General features: G+C 41.1%; 1 protein-coding gene across 3 annotated transcripts in view; it reads right to left on the bottom strand.

Annotated features, from left to right (window-relative positions):
* Positions 1–25,455, bottom strand: part of MGAT5 (alpha-1,6-mannosylglycoprotein 6-beta-N-acetylglucosaminyltransferase) — a 112,137-nt gene that overhangs the window by 39,478 nt on the left and 47,204 nt on the right. For all 3 annotated transcript variants that reach the window (XM_081921737.1, XM_081921739.1, XM_081921738.1), the window contains exons 2-5: positions 24,486–24,882; positions 12,792–12,959; positions 2,808–2,884; positions 2,353–2,442 (exon numbers count right to left, since the gene is read on the bottom strand). In XM_081921737.1, coding sequence (XP_081777863.1) covers positions 2,353–2,442; positions 2,808–2,884; positions 12,792–12,959; positions 24,486–24,726 — 576 coding nt within the window. In that variant the 5' untranslated portion in view covers positions 24,727–24,882. The remainder of the gene's footprint in view (positions 1–2,352; positions 2,443–2,807; positions 2,885–12,791; positions 12,960–24,485; positions 24,883–25,455) is intronic.

The raw sequence follows: 25,455 nt of genomic DNA, 5'->3' as shown, positions 1-25,455 counted from the left end.
CAGGTCATGAAAGTACAGTATTGCACTGGCTGCCAGGGAGCTACTGGGCCTAATTCAATGTGTTAGTCTTAGCATATGCAACCCTAAATGGCTTGGGATCCAAGTACAGTGGTACCTTGGGTTAAGTACTATACATTCGGAGGTCCGTTCTTAACCTGAAACTGTTCTTAACCTGAAGCACCACTTTAGCTAATGGGGCCTCCTGCTGCCGCCACGCTGCCGGAGCACAATTTCTGTTCTCATCCTGAAGCAAAGTTCTTAACCTGAAGCACTATTTCTGGGTTAGCGGAGTGTGTAACCTGAGGCGTATGTAACCCGAGGTACCACTGTACCTAAAAGAGTTCTTTCCTTAGTATCAAACACCCTTAGTATGATTACGTACTTACTGTTGATGCCACCAATAGGGGCTGCTTGTTTGGCACTGACATGTAAAAGGGCCTTTTCATTGGTGGTTCCCCATTTGTGGAATACCCTCCTCTAGTGAAGTGCATCGTAGTGAGGAGGAATTTGAAAACATTCCTAAATAATGGCCGAAGAATACTGTACACCTGGCAACCATGAGATCACTGGATGAAATCGTGTTTTTAATTGTGAATCTTTTTACAGTGTTGTAACGCGGGTTTTACAGGATTGGGACGCGGGTGGCGCTGTGGGTAAAATCCTCAGCGCCTAGGGCTTGCTGATCGAAAGGTCAGCGGTTCGAATCCCTGTGGCGGGGTGCGCTCCCGTTGCTCAGTCCCAGCGCCTGCCAACCTAGCAGTTCGAAAGCACCCCAGGGTGCAAGTAGATAAATAGGGACCGCTTACTGGCGGGAAGGTAAACAGCGTTTCCGTGTGCTGCGCTGGCTCGCCAGAGCAGTGATGTCACGCTGGCCACGTGACCCGGAAGTGTCTCCGGACAGCGCTGGCCCCCGGCCTCTTAAGTGAGATGGGCGCACAACCCTAGAGTCTGTCAAGACTGGCCCGTATGGGCAGGGGTACCTTTACCTTTACCTTTACCTTTAACTGTTCTAGAATGCTTTTATTTTCTTTTAATTGTGAGAGTGTGTGCTGCCCAGTGTAAGCTGGTAGCCAACAAATGACAGCAAGAGCCACTGTTGAGGTTCACTGGGACTGCATGTTCCATCTCTTTCTTAAAACCATTTTAACTCACCCAGAACCTATTACAGTGGTACCTCTGGTTATGTACTTAATTCGTTCTGGAGGTCCGTTCTTAACCTGAACCTGTTCTTAACCTGAAGCACCACTGTAGCTAATGGGGCCTCCCGCTGCTGCTGCGCCACCGCTGCCCGATTTCTGTTCTTATCCTGAAGCAAAGTTCTTAAGCCGAGGTAATATTTCTGGGTTAGCGGAGTCTGTAACCTGAAGTATATATAACCTGAAGCATATGTAACCCAAGGTACCAATGTAGTAAGATAGACTGTAAATCTAATAAGCAACAGTTTAGAAGTTAAGCCACAAGCTGATCAATAGCCACCAATACTGGATGTACTGATCTTCTAAAAATCTGTTTTCACCCAAGTTATGGCACTCCTTTGCTGGCATTCTCTTGTGAACTGTATTTGTTCCATCATCTATATTGAGCTTAATTAGCATGTCTATAAAAAGATACCGGTAATACTCACTGACACATGCCAGGAAACACTATGATACCTCCTGAGGTGAGGGAGATATTAACAAGCTAACTTGCTCTAAGAATATGTTTTGGCCTTTCATTACCTCTTGAAAGCTGAGAGAATAAATATGCCATTTTGAGGGGGGGGAGAAGGAGAAGTACTATGACACACAGAATGCACATAGCATTTTAATAATTTAAAAGAAGAATTCTACGTTCTTCATTAGCTACATCAGCAGGAAATGCTGATGATTCAAAGACCTTCCTTAAAAGGGAACAAATCTTTAAAGTGCAACAAAATTTAAGAGTTCACCCAGGATAACTCATAGTCAGCCTGTACTTTGAATATGTAGGGAGTTATACCGGAGAGAAATAAAGGGGGGGGGGACATTTTCCATCTTACAAGTGTTATAAAGTACAAACGGCAACATACTGCTGGAAAAACGAAACCTATTGGTCATAATTATGCAGACTATGATAAGAACAATACAGTGTGCACATCAAAGGGAAAGACTAATTACTTTTTTGCCCACCGATCTAAATCGCAGTTAAAGGTTACTAAAAATCTCTGTACCGAGCCACTTTGCCTCTCCCCACTATCATGAGGCCTATTGTAGTTAAAGTTAGTTATTATTTTTGTGCTAAACAATTACTGCTTGAAATTTTATTTTAAAATTCAGTCAGTCATAGGGATTTTTCAACCGCTCTACATATCAGTCGCAATACAAATTTACTGACCTCACTGAGGTAAATAAAGAAGGAGCATGTGGATCCATCAACACCGTAACTTGCGTAACAAGGATCAGATCGCCACATATCTTTCATCCACTAGAAGATAAAAAACACACACATACAGTCAACAAATATGGGGTTTATAAGTCTAACTACAATACCAACCATACATATATAATATGGGTGAACTGGTAGAAAGCAGCATCTGAGATCAGCAAAGTCAGCTGTGGCCATTAATTATTACATCATGTTAATATTTCATGCATGAACATGTAGAATAACCTCAGTGTTAGTCAAGGCATCAATATATGCTTTACTGCTGTGCACACAATGTAAGTGGACCAAGATCTGTTCTGCACACCATTCTATATATGGGGCTTTTTCAGGCTAGGAAGCTGCTTTATATCAAATCAGACCATTGGTCCACTCAACAAATAAATGCAATAGGAAATTAGTCTTACTTTTATTTTGCCCTCACAGTGGGGGAAGCCATCCATGGGAGGCAATTCACACTGTTCCTGGGCTCCATTAATGAGATCTGAGAGAGAGAGAGAGAGAGAGAGAGAGAGAGAGAGAGAGAGAGAGAGAGAATATGATTCAATAATAGCACACTTCATAACATATTCATACTTCATCTCAACTGGCTGTGCAGATGGATCACCACCCAAATCCCAACTGAATTCTAAAAATGAGCACTGCCTCCCCCCCCGGCCCCCAAGAACGGAGAATCAGAAGCAGGCCATACAACCAGGTAGGAATAAAACTGAATGTGCAGCAATTGTGCTCAAACAGAACAGGTTGTTAAGAATTAAAAAAAGGAAATAATTCCTCATCATTTATAATTAAGCACAGCCAAATTCCTAAGCAGAAATGCAATTAACCTATTTGTTAAACTGAAGTACAGCAATCATTCAATGAGCAGTTGAGAGTCAAATGTTTGACAAACCTCAGAACACAGATGCAAGCTTAATTCATTTTAAGGCTGCATTCCCTATTATCACTGCATGGAGCACATGCATTTACAGTGGCACACATTATTATGGGTATGAAAATAAAGAGAGAGACGGGATGTTGGTCAGAACCTTGGGATCTGAACACCAGAGATTTCTTTCTCCTTGTTATCTGGCTCTACCCAGTCCTCATGTGATTCTGAAAGTCATGTGTGAGGAGTTTGTGTATACACATGGGACTTTGTGCAGAGGACAAAGGCTAGTGGCTTTTGATGATCTTACCATCCCATGTTGGGACAGCCCCATGACTATCAGCCTGACCACAGATTGCATACCTTGACCTCATGTTCTTGATTAAACATAAGTGTGATGATTTGGTAGTAGGAAGTTTTTTTTCATTTCATGGTCAGCCAGCCCATTTCCTTGTGAGGTTTAGGTTCATAGATGTTTCTAACATTTGCAGGTGTGGTGTGCCTATTAAAATGCCCTGCCCCTGGTGCCTGATGGACATGTTTGGCTCTCATGAGTAAACCAAGGATGAGGAACCTGCAGCCCCCCCCATATGTTGTGGACTACATCTCCCATCATCCATGACCACTGGTCATGCTGTTTTAGGCTGATGGAAGCTGAAGTCCAACATTTATCTGGTGGGCCACAGGTTCTTCATCCCTACAATAGTCCATCTGTGCAATGCAGAAATAACTCAGGCAGTTGATTCAATCACTACCCAACCACACTCTCCTCTACTACTGCAAAGAACTCAGCCTGCTCCCCCACCCCAAATTATTGTTCAGTTTCTGTTAATTGATTCTCATGAAAACTTACAGATTCTGGCTTCACACAATTAACTCAAGGCAGTGTCAATTAACTTGGCAGAAAGCCAAGGTCTGCTTGACCTAGAAACTACTTACTCTGATTGGTTAACGACCAGCACTCAACTCTGTTATCTAGGAATGCTAGCACAGTTTGTGTTAGGTGGGTGTGTTAGGAGTTAGGAGTGCTGTGTAGAGAGAGAGAGAAAGAAAGGATTTATTTTGCTTTGTTTTGTATGCAGAAACTCTGCTGGTTTTATTTTTCCTTTTAATAAATCCTATAAATAGTTATTCTGAGTCTAGCTGACTAGTCATTCCACCTCAACTAGCTTCTTCGCTGTGCAGGAAAACTCTGCTACGTTTGGGCTAAAGCCATTAGAGCTATGCCTGACACTTCAAAGTTCCAAGAATTATTAATCCAGGATGTTATCTAATGTTGTTCACTAACACAAGGAATAAATCAGTGGAATGCCTCCTAGTGGTGCAGCAATAAAACTGCTAGCACATTTGCAAAGCTAAGCAGGGTCCAGTATGGTTTCAAATTGGATGGGGAAGTGCAGGTTGCAGGAAGTTGGACTACATAAGCCTCAGAGTCTCTCCCAACTCTAGATTTCTGGGGTTCCATGGAGTAACTCCTGCAGTTCCATACTCTAAATCTGCACCGATGAAAGGAGCAGATATAAACCAAATCCCTCGCTACACTGCAATCTTTTCAGAAGGCCCTGAAGATTTATTTTCATCTGAACATCTAGGCATGGTTAGCAGGGTGACGGTGTAACTCAATTACACTCTCTCCAGCCCTGCATTTTATGTGTTAAGTGTTCATTTGTAGTGTTTTAGATTTGGTACTTAATATAGGTGGTGGAAAACTTGATTCAGTTATGACCTCCAGAATGGCACATTAGTGTGCCTACTTTGTTTAGGCAATGGCAGCATAGCAGCAATAGTTTTCTGCACCCATTGTCTCCTTGGGGAGTCTTTCAGAAGAGTTGTGCTATATAAAATGTGAAGGGACTCTTTAGCATGTGAATATCACCTCAAGGCACAAGTATAGCCATTTCCAACCAACGCATCTCCTAGCATATTAAAATGGTTCAAGCTTTATTTAAAATGTCATTGTATACAAACTATAGCACAGTGTAGGCAGCAAAAGAAGAGTACACAAAATTAATACCAAACCAAGGAGATAGAACGCTACTGTTAAGTACTTGCATACATAGCTTTTATGCTATGATAAAGCTCAGGTCATAACAGGAATGCTTAAATAAAACATAACACACACAGAGCACCAGATGTATCAAAACAACATGTCAAGGCTTGTTTGCAAATGACATTGACTCAGCTGGAAGTTATCATGAAGGTGGTGTATCAAGGACAATAAATGGGGCTTTGCTTGAAGGGCAATGACCTCTCTGCCTCAAAGTCCTTGGAACTACAGGAGGGAGAACTGAAAAGGCAAGTCTTGGTAACAACAATGATTGCTGTCAATTCAATCAGATTCCCAACAATTAAGAAACATAATTGAAGCCAATATCTGATGAGTTTGAGCTGGACAGCTGACATTTTGACTACGGCTTTAGCAAGCATAAAAAGCCTGTGTAGGGTCACTAATTTAGCTGAGTCCTATACTTGTCCTTCAGTACACAATCTGCAAGCTAATTCAAAGAGAGGTTTGCAAGAGATTCATTATAGATTTTTCTGTCATGGGCTTGAATAGAAAATGACCTTTCTATTTATAATTTCTAGATTCCCCACCCTGCAACAAGGGAGAAAGAAATAATTCACACACACATACACACACATCCCCCCTAGAGATCTGGCTGAAAAGAGTAGCTTGAAGACTGCAGGAGAAGATGCAAAATTTCAAGGAGGAAATATTCACTTTCACTATCCTTTGCAATAGGAACCATGCTTACTTCTCACTTTCTGATGCAGGTAGCGTATGGGGCTGTCTGCCAGGCACTGGTTCTGGTTCAGTGGTCTGGAGGATCAGAAACCAGATGCAGGCACAGGCATTCTACCTCATATTTCCTCCTCCTCAGCTTCCTATGCAGCATTAAATTTACCGTAACTTGCTATGAAACCAAAGTCAGCAACTGTGGTGAGCTCTGGCCCTTAAAATGAAACAACAACAACAACGATTTTCAAAGCAAGCAATGTAGGCATTTTGAAACCACAAGGTGGGAGAAAAAGGTGTTTTTGGGAAATGCAGGGAGAACTGAAATGTATGCAAACATGGGTGGGTATTCAGGCAATCCTTATACAGTATATCTTGCTTCTATGTGTTGATAAAATCAGGGCAGCTTTTTGAGCTCACACACTTTCTCACATGCATAAAAAGTACCTAAGCTAGGAAATCTTACATTTATTTAAACACATTGAAACCCTTGATTCAGGCGTTGCCTTCTCTGTGAAATAACCCAAATACACACTTCCAGTGATGCAGCATGAAGAGATAAGACCAGGAGGAGTTATTCAAAACAACATACTAAACTTCAGTTGTTTAGGAACATGAAGTGTATTGCAACTTCCTGAACCAAACAATACTGTCTTGTATATGCATGAAGCAGGAAAAATATAAATCCTTCTCTTTATAGCCAAAGATAATTGACTAATTACAAATGCAACTAGTATTTGAGGTGGAGTTGCAGGTGCTTCAACCTACGGTATCCAAGAATACATCATTTGACTAGCTAACAAATAAGGTGTGTGTGTGGGGGGGGGGGGAACCATCAACATACCAGAGAAGAAAAAGGAATACTAACTACAAATAGAAATAGCACAGAGGTCTCAAAATAAAGAAAATATCAGGTTCCTCCAGAAATTGCTGAGTAATATCCAATCCTATAACGCAATGAACAGAATTACTCTCAATGTTCTGAGAAAAATCATTGCATAAGAGCACACACACACACGCACGCACGCACACACACACACCACAATTGGACCATTTGGGTGGAGACAAACATTACAAGGGAAAAATATGCTTTAAGCCTGCACCTCACAATTCTGAACCAATCCAAAGTATTAGACGGGTGTTTTCCTGCATTAGTAGTCTTTTGTTCGATATACTCACCAAAAAAGGTAAAAATAAATAAGGTTAGGTAGAATAATGATGTCACATTGTTTATCATTACTTTGTGGAAGCAAAGCATGAAGCACCTGCCAGCTCCAAGATACGTTGGAAAGGTATTCAACCACATGGGCATATCAAAACTTGCAATTCTATCCTCCCGTCTTGACAAGCTTTTCATGATTGCTGCCTAATAAGGTACACTTTCCCACCCACAAAGGGCACATCAAGGCTGTGATACAATACCATAGCCAAATATTTTAAGGTGAGCACAAGCTACACCATGTTAGGTCCATGGAACAACTCCAGCAAGGAAACAAATAGGTATCCTTTTATATGTTAAAGAAAAATGTAGTCAACATGTTTCAGCAATTCAGTGTGTAGGGTAGGTTCTCTCTAAAACCAGTTACCGGTAGGCAATACAATACAAGGAATGAGGAGCAACAGGGTGTAGTTTCATCACAATCTGCTTCTTTCGGTTCAATGACAGTAAGTCATTTAAAAAAAAAAAGACTAGGGGTTGCATTTAACAAAGTCCTACTCAGAGTAAACCCATTAACGTTAACAGACCTAAATGAGTCATAGCCATTAAAATGCAATGGATCTTCTCCGAGTAGGACCAGCATCCTAATACTATCCCAGAAATGTAATCATTTATTGGATTGGCTACCAGGTCTATACTCACAATGGTTCTTTAAAACCGTGACTGCTTCCATTTACTTCAGGGGTAGGGAACCTTTTTGACTCCACAGGTAAGATCCTTATCAGAATCAGCCTTGCAAACCAAAATTGACAGATATCATTACTATGGTGATGGTGATGATCCCACCCTTCACCCTAAGAACCTAGGATGAATTATAAGAATGTACAATCAGGATACCTGGTTCTTGGTCAGATTTTGAAATATATTCTTTTACTGTACACAGTATGTGTGAATCTGCTTTGATTCTAATTTCCTTAAAATACATCCAATTTTTTTTACGTGTGATGCTGCAGCTTGGATTTAGCTGTCAGCTGCTGTCCTTGCTCAGCTTTTCCATTTCTGCCCTGCACTACTAAGATTTTGAAACTCGTTATTGCAGAGAGGGTGGCATCCAAGTTGGCCCCAATACATTAGCTTGCGGCAAGCAGTAGCTGTTGGCGTGCTTGAATACAATTGCCTCATCCACTGTGGGGAAAACATGGGACGTTAATGAACAAAGTTTGTCTGGAACCTGGGTGCCACCACAGCATCTAAAGCAACCAACATGATGCCCTCCACATGTTGTTGGACTCCAACTGTCATCAGCCCAAACCAACATGGCCAGTGATCAGGAATTATGGGAGTTGTAGTCCAACAACATCTGGAGGGCACCATGTTGGCTGCCCCTCTTCTGAGAACCTGCTTTCAATGTTGTCTGAAGGCAACCACCTTGCTCAAGCTAAGCAGGACTGGATCCAGTGAGCTCACTGGTGGGAGCCCATCTTGGGATCCTTCTGCATTGCATTTATCATGGCTGTTCTATAAATATAATAAATCAATAAAAACCCTAGTTTTGTGTTACTAGGAGAGACTGCACTTATGATTAGACTTTTCCATTTGCTTTCACTCATTTATTGCAGACATGCCCATTTCCTTTTGAAAATTAATATTATGTGTCAACTCTTCAGAGTTCCTACAAAACTCTTATTGTTTTGTCTCCTCCCAAACCCAAAACTGTTTCTGTCTTGAGAACAAGTGCCCAAAGATGAAATTCACATATAAGCTGAGGCAGCATTAATAGTTACTTTATAACCTCTTTTCTTATTTATACACTCATTTTTTTCCCTTCAACTCACAAAAAGCGGCTTAGGCAGAAGCGATATGAATTATGAAAACCTTTTCTTTTTGAATGAGATGGTAAAATGCTTCACAGTTCCATGCCAACAGAAGCATTAATGGCTTTTTGGGAAGAAATAAAAGTAAATTCCTTCTGTTCTCAAAAAATACCTGCTGAGCTAGGAGCCTTCCATTAACACTTGACTGAAATAATGCAACTTTTAAAATGTTCAAGTAACTGTCAAGTAGTTAATCCCCAATACTGACTGCAGACCACCTACAGCACATTTCAGTTTTTCTAATACATATTTATCACAAGAGCTTTAATAGTTACAGACAGGGCTGTCACCACCATGACCCAATCAGGCAATTTTCTGTGTTCTTTGAAACCAGTTGCCCTCCAAAGTTATTGGATGCAAGCCTCCCAAATGAAATGGATATGAATAAGAAAATTAACAACAATATAGGTGAGCAAAATAGTATAAGCAAACAACATAGCAGTAAATAACACCTTCATACTTAGATCAACAGTTAGTAGGTATTCGGGTAATAGGCAATGCAGAATTAACCTTATTGTAAGGATTTTCTGGGGGATCAATAGTAAAGGGCTATGTATTAACAGAGTTCCTAAGCTTCAAAGACCTCATGTGATTAACTTCAAAACAGAGCTGAAATGCCACCATTTCTTAAATGGTTGGTTATTGACATGCACTTCTTTAATGAAAAAGATTTTGGTGTACTCTGTGCACTAAAAGCAAGAAAGATGTGATCAGCAAATATATTACTGCAACATTCTAATCATATACTCATGGCAGACCTTTGAAGAGTCAGGAAGCAGTGCAGCTTCACAGCAACTCAATCATGAAAGGTCACACCTTTATCTTTTGTGAAAGAGATCTGCCCTCCTGTTCTCTCAGTACAAACTCCATGCTTCGGGTGATCATACAGTCACAGAATTGTAGGGTCATCTAGTCCAACCCCCTGCAATACAGGAATCTCAACTAGAACATACATGACAGATGGCCTCCTAACCTCTGCTTAAAACCTCCAAGGTAGGAGAGTCCACCACATTCCAAGGTAGTCCATTCCACTGTCAAACAGCCCTTACTGTCAGAAAGTTCTTCCTGAAGGTATCAGAATCTCTTTTCTTGTGACTTGAAGCTATTGGTTCAGATCCTAGCCTCTGGAGAAGGAGAAAACAAGCTTGCTCCATCTTCCATGTGACAGCCCTTTAGATATCTGAAAATGGCTACCATATCTCCTCTTTACCAGGCTAAATATATTGAATTCCCTCGACTGTTCATCATGAGGCTTGGTTTTCAGACCTTTTATTATCTTGTTTGCCCTCCTCCTGTGCACATGTTCCAGCTTGCCAATATCCTTCTTAAATTGTGCTGCCCAGATCTAGACACAGTACTCCAGGTGTGGTCTGACCAAGGCAGAATAGGTTGAGAATATCATTTCACTTGATCAGGACACTAGACTTCTGATGATGCAGCCTAGAATAGCATTAGCTTTTTTGCTGATGCATCACAGAATGTTAAGTTGGTATGATGTTACTGTGTTTGACTAGTATATGCAACACATCTGATCAAATCTCACTATAAGCATAAACCCCCCCAGTTCCCAGTCTTCCACAAGCCATTATACTTTGGTTCTGATTTCATAAAATGGGATGATTTAGCTGTTTCAAATGAGTTTCATTTTTGAAGAAGCACTGCAAAGCTAATGCTTCTTCAAAGTTCTATGAAGCGTGAAATACATAACATGAATAGAAATTCATAGTGTCATACGCCGGTGGGACAACAGACAGACATAACAAGCTAAAGAGCTTAGAGGAAACTACAGCATGTTGTTGAAACAGGCAGCTCATGTGACACATCATGCAAAAAGAAGAACATTGCTTTGTAAGGGGAAAGAGTCAAGACCTATGTTTTAAACATGGTTCTATAAAATTGTCTCTTAGTATACATAAGACCTAATGCATTGCAAGGTCAAGGTGCCAAAAAAAGAAACAAGAAAACAAGAAATCAAATTTTAGCTCCAAATAATGTAGTATTATTTGTACAGTTGTATCTCGGTTTTTGAACAGCTTAGTTCTCAAACATTTCGGCTCCCAAACGCCGCAAACCTGGAAGTGACTGTTCCGGTCTGTGAGCCATTTTTGGAAGCCGAACATCTGACGGGGCTTCCGCAGGTTCAGATTGGCTGCAGGACCTTCCTGCAGCCAATCAGAAGCCGCACTTTTGTTTCTGAACATTTTGGAAATCGAACGGACTTCCAGAACAGATTCTGTTCAACTTCCAAGGTACAACTGTTTATCTTAAAAATGAAATATCCATATGGTGCAATATCCACTGATGTCTGCCAACTTGAACAATTGAAGTCTGCTTGCACAATGGGAGTCTGGGTTTCTCTCCGTCTCTCGTTCAGTTGCTCCCCTTGGGAAACTCTAAGATCTGAGTGTCTTATAAACCTGCTACTTATTGTTCAACAAATTATGCATCTTCTAGATAGCACTCTTCTTTAAAACTTTAAATACTTTTAGTAACTTTTTTATCACACCGTGTGTGGTAATCATAGACACAACTACAAAAATAAAAAGGTGGTCTAAGTGTCACATAGCAGATCTTTTATAAAGAAGCAAAAACACCCTTATCACATTTCCCGTGTTCTCTGAAGCTTAAACATTCCTCCAAGGGAGTAAAAAAACCACTCACAATTGCTCAAATTGATCTGTATCACATCTGTTATGTGCAATCTTTTAAAAACAAATTCCCTTTACTGACATGTTATTTATATTATTGCCCTGCACCAGAAAGTGGTAAAATAATGGCATCAACTTAAATCTGAATTCTACACTAGATATAAAAGACAGACACATAATTGTGTGCCTCATGCTTGCCAAGAGTAACAAAAATGTTTAAGGGTTTTGTTTTTTTTTAAAAAATGTGGATTCTCTGATCTGGTTTTATTATCAATACAGAATACAAAAGCTATATAGTTGCATACCTTTTCAAGTTACTTAAACAAAAGGATTACATAACATCACAGGTGGGCACATGTTGCAGGTGGGCTGCTTTATTTTACATGGTTGATCACTGATCAACCGGCTTCCTTGCATTAACCTTCTTTAGCAAAGCATGTTTGCAGATTAGATAACTTTTAAGTCACAGGCACCAGCATTAGTTAAAACTCATTGATGTCACTAAACCAGTTCACTTAATGCTGGTTATGCAAGAATCATAGCTTTAACTAATGCATACCCATGAAATCTAACTTCTCAGTAGTCGTGCCTGCCCTGTGGATCGCCCTCCCATCGGATATCAAGGAAATAAACATCTATCTGACTTTTACAAGACATCTGAAGGCAGCCCTTTAATGTTTGAAGTTTTTGTGTTTTTTGTGTTTTAATATTTTGTAGGAAGCTGTCCAGAGTGGCTGGAGCAGCCAGTCAGATGGGCAGCATATAAATAAAACAAACAACTAACTAAAATGTATGGGAAGACCCTGAGCCCATGAATGAATATAAATGCTAAGCATTATTCATTAGAGGGTTGAAGCCTGTTTACTCAGACTAGGAGTTCCATTGAGACTACTAGGACTTAATCACTAGTATGACTGCAGCCTAAGTCGTATACAAAAGTACATTAGGATCAGACAAGAGGTGCACTTTCCTTCAGTTAAGATTTGACACCAAAGACTGAAGTCCATTGCCATTTAAAAAAACAGAAGGATCAATTCATACCATCTTGGATATTTGATACTGTAAAACAGAATTTAAAAAAAGGCACAGCAACTTTCACACCCACCTGCAACATTGAGTTTTTCAGCTGCTCCTGAACTGGGAGTAGCAGTGGAGGTACTATTTGTGGAGTTTGCACCTGTGCCATTGATTACAAGGTTCTCCACTTTAGACTCAAGCTTCCCAATGCGTTGCAGGATGTTGTCTAGTAGGACGGCGAGAGTTTTCTTCAGATCTAAGTTAAGAAAAACAAAGTCAGTTAATCTTACACAGAACAACATATACCAGGAAATATACCCATTTGGTAAAAGTAACAGGTTTGCAACAAACCCTTCCAACCCTCTAATTTCTTACCTAAACATTTCCACAGATCCTCCTTAACTACCTAAGTGTGTTTCTAAGGCTAAAGGGATTCTACAGTCATATGCCGTCAATATGGTTTATTATAATAATGAACATTTACAGACAACAGTTATGTTTTTTCTAACTACAGAGATATGCACCCTCTTAACCCCCCAAAAGAGTATTTCAATACAAAGTAAAAGGCTACCTTTCGTGGGGAGGGGATGCACTTTATAACTTGTCAATTTCATCTGTATACCATCTCAATTTATCCATATGTGCAGTTTCTAACTGTTTAAATAGCCATTGTTCTTAATAGATGGGGTTGCTAAATGTCACCAGTACTGTACTGAGCAACAATAATATTTGCCAGACTTGAAAAGGTTAACAATCAAACTTTCTCTCTCTTTGTTTAACACATCTTGTATATGATGTATGAATAACATCAAATATCTCCTGTTACTTGGTTGATTATCTGAGAACCTTGCACCCAATAACTTCAGACCTTTGGACAACTACATGTTGTAAGTCAGCATCCATTCTACCACATATTTTGCAGCTTTGTACACTAGAGTAGCAGTGCAGTTATGAGCACTAGCAGTTCTAGCTAAGACTGACATGAGTACTTCTAGTGGCCTTATTAACTCAACCCACTATTCCTGTACTTCAGTTTCCCTCACTGATCTAGAAATATGTAAGCAACTACCCTATCTTATACACCTCTTAAAGATAACTTATATTAGAGGAGATTGCAGGGACTTTGCTCCACCCTGCTCTTTTTTATTCCCATGCCACATGTCATCTGAACTCAGGCTTGTGGTTAAGCTCTTTCTTCAACACAAGCTGTAGCCAAGAGCAAACTTTTGTGCAGTCCCAGTAAGCCATGGTTTGGCTTGCTACATCGTGAAAACCAGAGCATAGCGTGAAATTCTTGGAGAAGAAAAAGCAGCATTATATTACAACATCTTACAATATTTTTCCAACTGCAAATTAATTTCCAAATTTACCACTAGAAAGTGATTTCGGCTGGAAATTTGACCTGTGGTAATAAAAAAGCTGCATTATTGGGGGAATTTTCTGCTTTTCTTTCTCCTGGAATCAGAATCACTCTTACGTCCTATCTCAGACTTTTTAAAACCTTCAACAGACACTACTTGACAACTCCCCATCCTTTGAAACCACAGAAATCAGAAATTATTTCCTTGTGGGGAGAGAATTAAAGCAAGTTTTCTGAAGCAGTCCACATATGTGATGACTGAACAATGCAGATGCAGAAGATCTGCAACGGTTATAGCTAACAAGCCAAATGAAGTGAACATTTGGTCCAGGCAAGTTTCTAATCTAGGCAGGTTGCTATTTTTACAAACACCCTCAGGAAATGTACATGGTTCCCTTGCACTTAGGATCAAGGAATAAAGGCTTTGCTTTCAGAACAGCCTTTAGCACCCCATATGCCTTAGTGGATCTTCTTTTAGTGTTAATTTTTTAAAAGGCTCCTTGTGAGGAGGAAAGCAGCACATCATCACCATGCTCTAAATTTGTTCCATTCAAGTGCCAGCCTAGCACAGATTCTGCTTGGTTTGCAATACACAGTAAAATCACAATGCAAGCTACCATAGCCTGGAGGCTGCCACAGACAAACATGAGTTACAGAACAAGGGATACTTGTTACTTCAGCTACAAAGCGATGCAACAGTCAGCTGCCTAGGGGATGGTGGCCTCAACCTTTCAAGCAAATGCATTCACAGAACCACCAGCATCTTATCGGAAAATGAGACAAAGGTATACAAAAGCAGCATGGCACCCTGGCATCTCTGGCACCAGTTCTAAAGAAGGGCTTTCATTCCTAACAGAGGAAGGGGAAGAAGATACCCGAAGCAGTAAATGAATGGCTGTAAGCTCTGACTTGTGTGCATCACAACTCCCCTCTCCTTTGGCAAGATTAACAGACAAACCAAGTTAGATCCCGCAATGATAAGATAGCGATGGGGAAAAAGGACCATTGTAAGTGAAAACAAGGTGAACAACTAATTGGCATCTAGCTTTCCAAAGCGGCAGGTGCCTTCCGGCAAAACAAACAAAAAGGTCAGAAAATGAAAACCAATGTACAGGGAACACACACAGGCACACTGCATTTAAAGGGGCACTGCACATATTCACTGCACAAAATTCTCATTGAAGTATAAGATTACAATTAAAACCTAGGTATGTTCCCAACCTGTAAAAGGGAAGAATATTATTCAATGCACTTTACACATATGAAGTGAATGGCTTGATCTGATAAACAACCAAGACAGCCTTTGCCAGACTGGTGTCACCCACATGTTTTGGGCTACAACCCCCATCAGGTGCAGCCAGCTCAGCTGTGCTGGCTCAGACTGATTGCAGTTGGGAGTCCAAAATATCTGGAGGGCACTAGGTTAGAAAAGACCGATCTGATTCATCACTTTCAATACATCTTGGGATATACGCTTTCTTGGTGCATGGTTAAAGGATCACTTATATAGCTGGCGTTTAATTACGTAATATTGTGCTAAAGCTACATATATTTTAGTATTTTATTTGAATATATCTTAGTATTTGATGAGAACGGCAAGCCAGGGTTGGGACACCTTTTATTGTCTGTGCTACCCATAATGTGGAAACTTCTTAAAAACTTACCACACTGCCTTAATTGGAATGAATAATAGATGCTACAAACCCTGTGAACTTGCGATGGTATTTTTCGGCTCATAATGTTCACCTCAAATATTATGCTCCTGTTGTAGGCCTGAGAGATCTTTTGAGTCAGATTAAATCTTAAGCAGAGACCTTCAGCCCTCTTATCCTGCCTCCTTTCCCCTCCCTCCCATATCTCCACTTACTTACTTCTATGGGAGCGGGAGAAGAGAGAAAGGTTTCTGTACCCTTTTCCTGTCTAATGCCCAGTATGATGCTATGGCTGCATGCCAGACAAATAAGCACATGGAAATGCTGTTTCCCAGCACTGCTTGTGTTTGGCTTGCAGCCATAACATTGTACCAGGAAGGGGGAATATTTCTTCTACATCATTCATTCCCCTAACGCTGCTCCTCAAGGAAAGTAGAGAGTTTGGTGGTAGGAAGAGGGAGGCAGGTGCTGAGCATATGGGAAAAAGAAACTGGGTTTTGAGACCAGTTATGAAGTCTGGCAAGGATGGTTTCTTCCCATCACTACCAGTCTTCTGCTTAGAGAAATTCCACATACTACATGTAGTTCCATGCTTATTTTTTCCAGGCTCTTATTCACATTATGCAAAACATTAACATTAGTTTCTTAACCTCTTAACCACAAATGCACACACACCCCATTCAACATTCTCCCCCTCCCCATAAGTACACCTTGTTTCCATCAAAAGGCAGAAAAACAGGTAAAAGGGTTAAGAAACCCCTGTAGTCAGTGTTGGTTTTATGCTTCAAAATAGAAGATTCAAAGTGTACATTGCATAAAGACAAAGAAAAAGTCTGATGTAATCCCATAACAACACACATTGTACAATCCTTCCCTGAGATTGTTGCCTTATAGAAATCAACCACTGACTTTTTTTTTAAATGAAAAAAGGGATTGCACAGAGAAGAAAAGCCTTGCTTAGGATCCACCTCTTACATGACAGTAACAGCATAAATACTAATATTGCCATGGCTCTAATGAATTTCATGCAACATTAGAACATTGGAGGGGGATTGTGGAGGATGATATCTTATATATTTTTTCTGAATAAAGTCATGGGACACCTTAAAAGACAAGGAAGGTTTACTGTAACTTTCTCAGGGCTGTGTAACTAACCTAAAATATGCCAGTAGTGGTTTACATGTGGAATTAAGTCGTGTAAAGTGATTCCACTTTCAAAAGGAATGCATCTCTGATGTTATATGGCAGTTCAGTAAATTTTGCTTGGTTCCCATGCAATTAAGTACTTATGCTGACAGACCTTCCCTTGTTTACTAATGGCTTTATTTTTTCCAGTGAAAAGGTTTGCATGTGATTGATGGAAATCAGGGACACTATTTGGATTATCAGAGCCAATGTCACTTAAAATTAGAGATGCGGGACATCAACACAGTGATATAAACAAGATTATGACCCGTGTAGCAACTATGTACAGAAAAAGCCTTTAGAGAGCTCCTGCATGTAGTTTGTGAATAAAACGTTTCTATGTGCATGTGTGCATTTGTGCATGTGTGCCTGCTCACACAAACACAGCACTGTTTTATCCAACTAGGCTTTTTCAGGGTAGAATTGGTAGGTATTGCTCTTGGGAATTTTACAAATAGGTTTAACATAGTCTTACAGCTTTAGCTTTGCATTTTATTTTACTTCTTTTTGTACACCACAATATTTTTGAAATTTATTTATTGTGTTTATATTCCGCCCCTTCCTGCCAAAGGAACCCAGGGTAGCAAACACATCAATATCATTCAAATATTCCAGAAACAGTTAAAAACAATCACATGCTCTCAACCAATTATTTCAATGTTGCCTGGAACAGTATCTTTCAACCATCAAATGCCTGGGTAAACAGGAATGGGGAGGGGGACGACCTCCTGGTAGTCAATAATGAAAAGTGATGAGTGGTGGAAAGTTTCTAAATTCAATAAATAAATAAATAAATGAAACAAATAAAACACAACACATACAAGTTAAGCTATGCTTCCCATTTCTGGTACAACTTATTTTTATCTGTGGGCAGCAGCTGTGCCAAGGTTTTGGGTGGCTTTTGGTCTGAGCCACTTAATGAATTAAGTTTTTATTCTTCCCAAAACACAGAGGAACACATGCTCCTGATTCATTAGCTGAATGTGCCTTGCAGCAGAATCATAAAACAGTGAAACCCAAAAGGGCAGTCAGATCATCCCAGGAGAACGTGCCAAGTGAGTGAAGCTAAAGTCATGCTTTTGCTATAGTCAAAATCATCTCATTCCGAACCAGACAGATTGATCTAGTTCTGTCTTACCATATGAAATGCATACGCAAGGAATAGGACTCTGCATCTGACCAATCAAAATATTTGGTCACAGCTGTTCATAAAACATTGGTTTTGTTTCTTTTTAACAGATCAGTAAGGGCTATTGTCGTTTTTCTTCCCCCTATATCTAATATACTTTGAGCAACCCTTGTACCTATCAATTGAAGTGACATACAAATGTTTAAATAATGGTGCTAGTTACAAAGTACAAAGTTATGTACCAAAGTACATAATCTATTATAATCAATACCATTTATAGTAATTAATTATGATTTGCCAGGTTGGTTGGTAGTAGCACAAAGGTGAGATGTAGCCTCAGCCTTTACTCAGTCTTATAAGCACAGAAACAAAAAACATCCCTTGCAAATAGAGAAGCTTGTTCATTTACACAGAGTTTGAACAGGTCTTCAAACATTTACTTTGCTTTGCCCACCAGCTTTGGCTGTCATCATAAATGAATGCATAACTGTTCACCTTAACACTGACCTCATTTACACATGATGCTAAACTATGATTTGACATTATGTGCAGGAGTCTTAGTAAAATATTTGGCTCAAGCACTTCCACCTCATTTCTCCCATGCAGTTGGGAGGAGAAATAAAACATGATTCAGTGTTACTTCCTCCAGTTCCTGAATTGTTCTTATGTACTGTGAAGGAAATGGACTATTCTGTTGCAGACTGTACTGTTATATAAAACTACAAAAACTTGCATGTAGGTTGATCTGGGGGTTATGGAACACTCCTAAGCCTAACCCCTAAGTCTGGGGTTCGAACTGGAAGGTGGAAAACTAACTGAGGTGGATGGCATGTAGCCCAGTGATGGCCAAACTTGGCCCTCCAGCTGTTTTGGGACTACAATTCCCATCATCCCTGACCACTGGTCCTGTTAGCTAGGGATGATGGGGGTTGTAGTCCCAAAACAGCTGGAGGGCCAAATTTGGCCATCACTGATGTAGCCTCTGATTTGGAGTTGGTATTTGACTGTCATAATTTCCATGAAATTGTGGAATGGGAGTCACAAGGTGACACAAGACAGAATAAAGTGAACAAAAAGGAAAAGAAAAATGAGAGAGAGAGAGAAAGGAAATACCAACAGGTGGGGGGGGGGGAGTAGGAGGTGGTGAGAGAAAAAGAAAGGACAGGCATAGTTAATAACAGAAAAAAGGAAAAGGTAAGGGTGGGGCCAAGAGTGGAGTAGTTTGAGGAGTACCGCAAGGCAATTCACAAGATATAGCTAAAGTATTACAACTTGACAATATTAACTACATCCACATTTTGCTCAACACAGCAATGTTAAGGTCTATGGAAACATTTTCACTACCCTTAAATCACACACACACACAGTGGCATCTGGTTGGCCAGTGTGAGAATGAAATGATGGACTAGATCAGCGGTTCTCAACCTGCGGGTCCCCAGATGTTGTTGGACTACAAGTCCCATCATCCTTGAGCTCTGGCCTTGCTAGCTAGGGATGATGGGAGTTGTAGTTCAACAACATCTGGGGACCCACAGGTTAAAAAAGGCTGGACTAGATGATCATTTGGCCAGACCCTGAAGGGCTCTTCTTATGTGGTTATCATTGCTCTAGTTCTGGTCTCATAGGTATCCAAATCAGCACTGACTTTTGGATTTTGGCATACATAGGGAGACCCTCAGCGGCAGATCCTGAGCCCCAGACATTCAGGCTTTTAAACAATGTATGGAGGACATCACAATGACTATCTCAGGTCAAAAGGGTGCCCTGCAGCAAGATATGGCTGACAAACTGAAAAATCTCTCTTCCCCTCCCGAGTACAATGCCCTTCAAGCTGCTGGCCTGCCATTTTATCAGATATTTGCTATTCATCCAAATCTTCTGTAAGAGAAAAAGGTCTTGGAACTGAAACTTTTTGAGAAGCTGCTGCTCCCTGGCAAAAATGAAGGCTAGTATTTGGTTTTCAGCCAATGGAAAAGGCTGAGCTCACTGTGGTCATTGCCAGCTATTAATATGCAACTTCATAGCTTTGAAAAACTTTTCCTGTGAAATAAAAAAAATAAAAAATAGAACGTCTGAAACACCACATTTCAACCACAAAGTGGGTGATGTTTCTTTGCCTAAACCACCTAAAGTGACATTTAAAGAAGTTGGGGAGTTCTTGTTGACACTTTGAGTCACTAAAATAAGGAACGGATTGGCAGAGCGGGGCAACGGGTGGGAGGATATGAAATGCATACTTAGCAATTAGGGCTTATTTGCCATAGCAAAAAATAACTCTGTTCCAAAACAGTGGGAAATTGTAGGGTTAATCTTGCTCCAGGAAAAAGTCTTACTATGTGATAATAGCAGCCCCTCCCCATTTTTTGAGATCTAGAACAAGAAGTACCTTCAACTTAAAGAAGAGGAAGCTGCCATTGGACTATCTAGTCCAGCCTTCTACAATGACTGACAATGACACTCCAGGGTTTCTCCAGCCCTACCTGGGGGTTGTCAGAAGGTCCTACACATGAGTAGGAGTCCAGCAGAGACACATGCCCGACTGACATGTTCTCTCCCTTCTGGTCGGGCGTTCGGGAGATTCAAAAGCTTTCTCCAGCCCGAACATCACAGCGACTGATACCAAGAGGCATCAGCACGCTTCAGGATCAGCAGAGTATAGGCAGTCAGCGTTCAGAATCAGTAGCCCAGCAATTAGGCTAAACTACGTTTATTTACATATATACACTTGGAGCATAATAACTCAGCTCCTTCCTCTTCAGCATCAGACAGCAAAGAGAAAGAACAAAAGACAAAAATCCTACATCACAGAAACACAGTAATAAAAACATCATATCTCCGTCACTTCCCACAATGTGGAATGAAAACATACACCGTCATGTGATAAAACCAATCCCATGACTGCAACACGGGGAATGAATCCTAACAGGGATGTCAGAGATTAAACCTGGGACTTTCTGCATGAAAGTAGATGCTCCACCACTGAGCTACAAGCCTTAATGCACTTGGTTTAGTACTACAGTATGGTTACCACACCTCTCCACTGATTTTGTTACACTATTTTGACCAGCAACCCACTTGGCAAACATATTCCAGCAGGAACATGGATATTAGTGAGACAATTAGGTAAGTAGTTATACTGAAGTACATGAAGACATGAAGGGCTTTTAAAAAAGAATAATTATTTAACTAAAACTTTAGTTTGAAAATGAATGGGGCAGGTAGAAGTGGTCTTAGGTGACATGGTATATCAATCCGCAAACCTTCCCAAGGCTTATTTGCATCGAAGCACAGATTACACAATGATATATTTAGAACATTTCGTACAAATATTGCCATAATAAAAGACAAAAGTGGAAAGGACCTTACAGAAGCAGAAGACATCAAGAAGAGGTGGCAAGAATACACAGAGGAACTATACCAGAAAGAAATGGATGTCTCGTATACCCCAGGTAGTGTGATTGCTGACCTTGAGCCAGACATCCGGGAGAGTGAAGTCAAATGGGCCTTAGAAAGCACTGCTAATAACAAGGCCAGTGGAAGTGATGATATTCCAGCTGAACTATTTAAAATTTTAAAAGATGATGCTGTTAAGGTGCTACACTCAATATGCAAGCAAATTTGGAAAACTCAGCAGTGGCCAGAGGATTGGAGAAGATCAGTCTACATCCCAATCCCAAAGAAGGGCAGTGCCAAAGAATGCTCAAACTACCGCACTCATTTCACACGCTAGCAAGGTTATGCTTAAAATTCTACAAGGCAGGCTTAAGCAGGATGTGGACCGAGAACTCCCAGAAGTGCAAGCTGGATTTCGAAGGGGCAGAGGAACCAGAGACCAAATTGCAAACATGCGCTGGATTATGGAGAAAGCTAGAGAGTTCCAGAAAGACATCTACTTCTGCTTCATTGACTATGCAAAAGCCTTTGACTGTGTCGACCACAGCAAACTATGGCAAGTTCTTAAAGAAATGGGAGTGCCTGATCACCTCATCTGTCTCCTGAGAAATCTCTATGTGGGACAAGAAGCTACAGTTAGAACTGGATATGGAACAACTGATTGGTTCAAAATTGGGAAAGGAGTACGGCAAGGCTGTATATTGTCTCCCTGCTTATTTAACTTATATGCAGAATTCATCATGCAAAAGGTTAGGCTGGATGAATCCCAAGCCGGAATTAAGATCGCAGGAAGAAATATCAACAACCTCAGATATGCAGATGACACAACCTTGATGGCAGAAAGTGAGGAAGAATTAAAGAACCTTTTAATGAGGGTGAAAGAAGAGAGCACAAAATATGGTCTGAAGCTCAACATCAAAAAAACGAAGATCATGGCCACTGGGCCCATCACCTCCTGGCAAATAGAAGAGGAAGAAATGGAGGCAGTGAGAGATTTTACTTTCTTGGGCTCCATGATCACTGCAGATGGTGACAGCAGTCACGAAATTAAAAGATGCCTGCTCTTTGGGAGATAGGCGATGGCAAACCTGGACAGCGTCTTAAAAAGCAGAGATATCACCCTGCCAACAAAGGTCCGTATAGTAAAAGCCATGGTTTTCCCAGTAGTGTGATGTATGGAAGTGAGAGCTGGACCATAAAGAAGGCTGATCGCCGAAGAATTGATGCTTTTGAATTATGGTGCTGGAGGAGACTCTTGAGAGTCCCATGGACTGCTAGAAGATCAAACCTATCCATTCTTAGGGAAATCAGCCCTGAGGGCTCACTGGAAGGACAGATCGTGAAGCTGAGGCTCCAATACTTTGGCCACCTCATGAGAAGAGAAGACTCCCTGGAAAAGACCCTGATGTTGGGAAAGATTGAGGGCACAAGGAGAAGGGGACGACAGAGGACGAGATGGTTGGACACTGTTCTCGAAGCTACAAACGTGAGTCTGACCAAATTGCGGGAGGCAGTGGAAGACAGGAGGGCCTGGCGTGCTCTGGTCCATGGGGTCACGAAGAGTCAGACACGACTAAACGACTAAACAACAACAATATTTAGAAACTGGCAAGTGAACATTTCCAAACATTCAGTGGTCTCATTAACAGCCCCAAGGTGCAAACTGTATGCCATGAAGGAATTTTAGCTGCAATATATGTTCAAGCAGGGATGAGGAACCTTTAGCCTTCCATTCCTACCATCTCTTGATTATTGACCATGCTCGCTGGAGCTGATGGGAGTTATGGAGTACAACACCTGGTAGGCCACAGGTTTCTCACTTGTGGTTAAAGGAAACAATTTGGGGCATTCCACATATTTCATTTCAGTAAAAGCAGGTGTGCCACTGAGTGTATAACCAACTGAGAGCTGCAGTTAGTTTTACCTCTCTTGTTTGTGTATCAGTGATGCATGCAAATGTGTGCCTAAATTTGCCTGATGCATTATAATTTTAGCAGAAAATCTTAGGTGTATATTTTTGAAGCCATAAAGGGTGAATCAGACCATTGGGGGGGGGGGAGCAAATTTAATTTATTATATCAAAAGCATTCTCTTAACAATAAAAATGTAAGTACAGCCCTTTTGGATCAGACCTAAAGCTCACGAATACAAGCATTCTATTCTTACAGTGACTAAACAGATGGTTAGGTAAAGGGACCCCTGACCATTAGGTCCAGTTGTGGACGACTCTGGGGTTGCGGTACTCATCTCGCTTTATTGGCTGAGGGAGCCGGCGTACAGCTTCCGGGTCATGTGGGCAGCATGACTAAGCCGCTTCTGGCAAACCAGAGCAGCACACGGAAACGCCGTTTACCTTCCTGCCGGAGCGATACCTATTTATCTACTTGCACTTTGATGTGCTTTCGAACTGCTAGGTTGGCAGGAGCAGGGACCGAGCAACGGGGGCTAACGGGACTAACCATATGGTTACATGTCTATAAAAAGCCCACAAGGTTCAACAAGTATTTGAAGACAGATAAAGAAACCTCAGCGTTTTTTCTCTTCCTGTAGTTCTCTAAAACTGACTCCCACTTTACCTGTCTTCCTGCCATCATCTAATTCCCATTCATGCCATCATATATCCTTCATAGCTAAATGTGTCAGATAACTAGGGTGACATGGGTTCAAATCTGGCTTCCTCTACCTCGGCCCTTCAGATGTTTTTTGGCCTACAACTCCCATGATCCCTAGCTAGCAGGACCAGTGGTCATAGATGATGTAGTCTCAAAACATCTGGAGGGCTGAGGTTGAGGGCTCAAATCCTGACTCAGCCACAAGAAGCTGGATAACCCTGGACCAGTCTCTCTCAGCCTAAACTACCTTATATGGATGTTGTAAGGATAAAATAGGGAAGAACCTTACATCCTTTCTTTTTGGGGGGGCCCCTAACAATGAGGGAATGTGCTTGAATGGGTCAAGTGACATTGGAGATGAACTAGAAAGGATTGAACTTGGTCTCCAGATAATTCTTGTTACAACAGCAGCCCCTGGACAACGTCTAATTGTTTTAGGAAGCCTACTCACCATACGCAGTCATCGTACCAACATATGGTCCATCCACCACGTTCCTATTCTCTTCCGCCAGTGCTTTTATGTATCTTTTGCTGAGGTCCAGTATTTGTTCACGAAGCACCGAACTGCTTTCGTGCTGAGTCTTCTGTTGGATTGTAAAATGCAGCAGCATCATTCCCCAAATGAAGCCAAAGGTCACCAGAAAAAAGCCAAGTTTCTGAGAGGACAACTTCCATGGAGTAAAAAATGCCATGGCTGTTCAACCAGCTCTGGAGTCAACTGGAAATGGTTTGAAAAGTCCACACCAATGTCTCAGTTCATAGTCCAGGCAGGTAACAATCAAAATTCCGGTGCTATTCACTCTGGCTCCTTAGTCAACATATTGTTGCTATTCAACTCCATCCTGCTGCTGCAAGAGAAAAGGAAACATATGGTAATTTAGAGTAGCAAAAATACCCACCAAAACTCTTCAAAGTTGTTTTCATGTTTATAATTCCCCATTGCCAGCCTTGGAAAGCAGGACAATGTGCTTTCTTGGTAAATTGTTATGAATCAATATTTTATGACACAAGTGACCATAGAGTCCAGGAAACATTTGGGAATGGATCAAGAAATGTGTCTTTAACAGATATGGTCCCTGGGCTGACCTTATCACCTGATGTTCTATAGTATATGTGCAAGACATTACATTTGGGACAGAAGAGCTGTTAGCATCCATCTGTCTCAAGAGACAATGGAGTACGATTCCGGGGGGTAAAATCAAACTGCTGTGTTAGCAGCACCTAAGTGACCACCCTGGGGCGCATGCATGGGCAGTGTGTATGGAGGTGCTGGGCTGCCCAGACGACAAGATCCCCCTCTTGGCCTTGCCAATGTGGTTTAAAGGAAAGCAGGGCAATACATTTGGCACCAGCTTGGCCGCAGAAGTTGCTGGAAGGAGGCATACAAGGCGCCATCCAACAATCTTACGGTTGCTACACTG

Source organism: Podarcis melisellensis, assembly GCF_964234715.1.
Source record: "Podarcis melisellensis genome assembly, chromosome: 1".
In the NCBI taxonomy this organism is placed as follows: Eukaryota; Metazoa; Chordata; class Lepidosauria; order Squamata; family Lacertidae; genus Podarcis; species Podarcis melisellensis.
The sequence above is the reverse complement of the archived record's forward strand: the minus strand, read 5'-3'. Positions and strand labels throughout refer to the sequence as shown.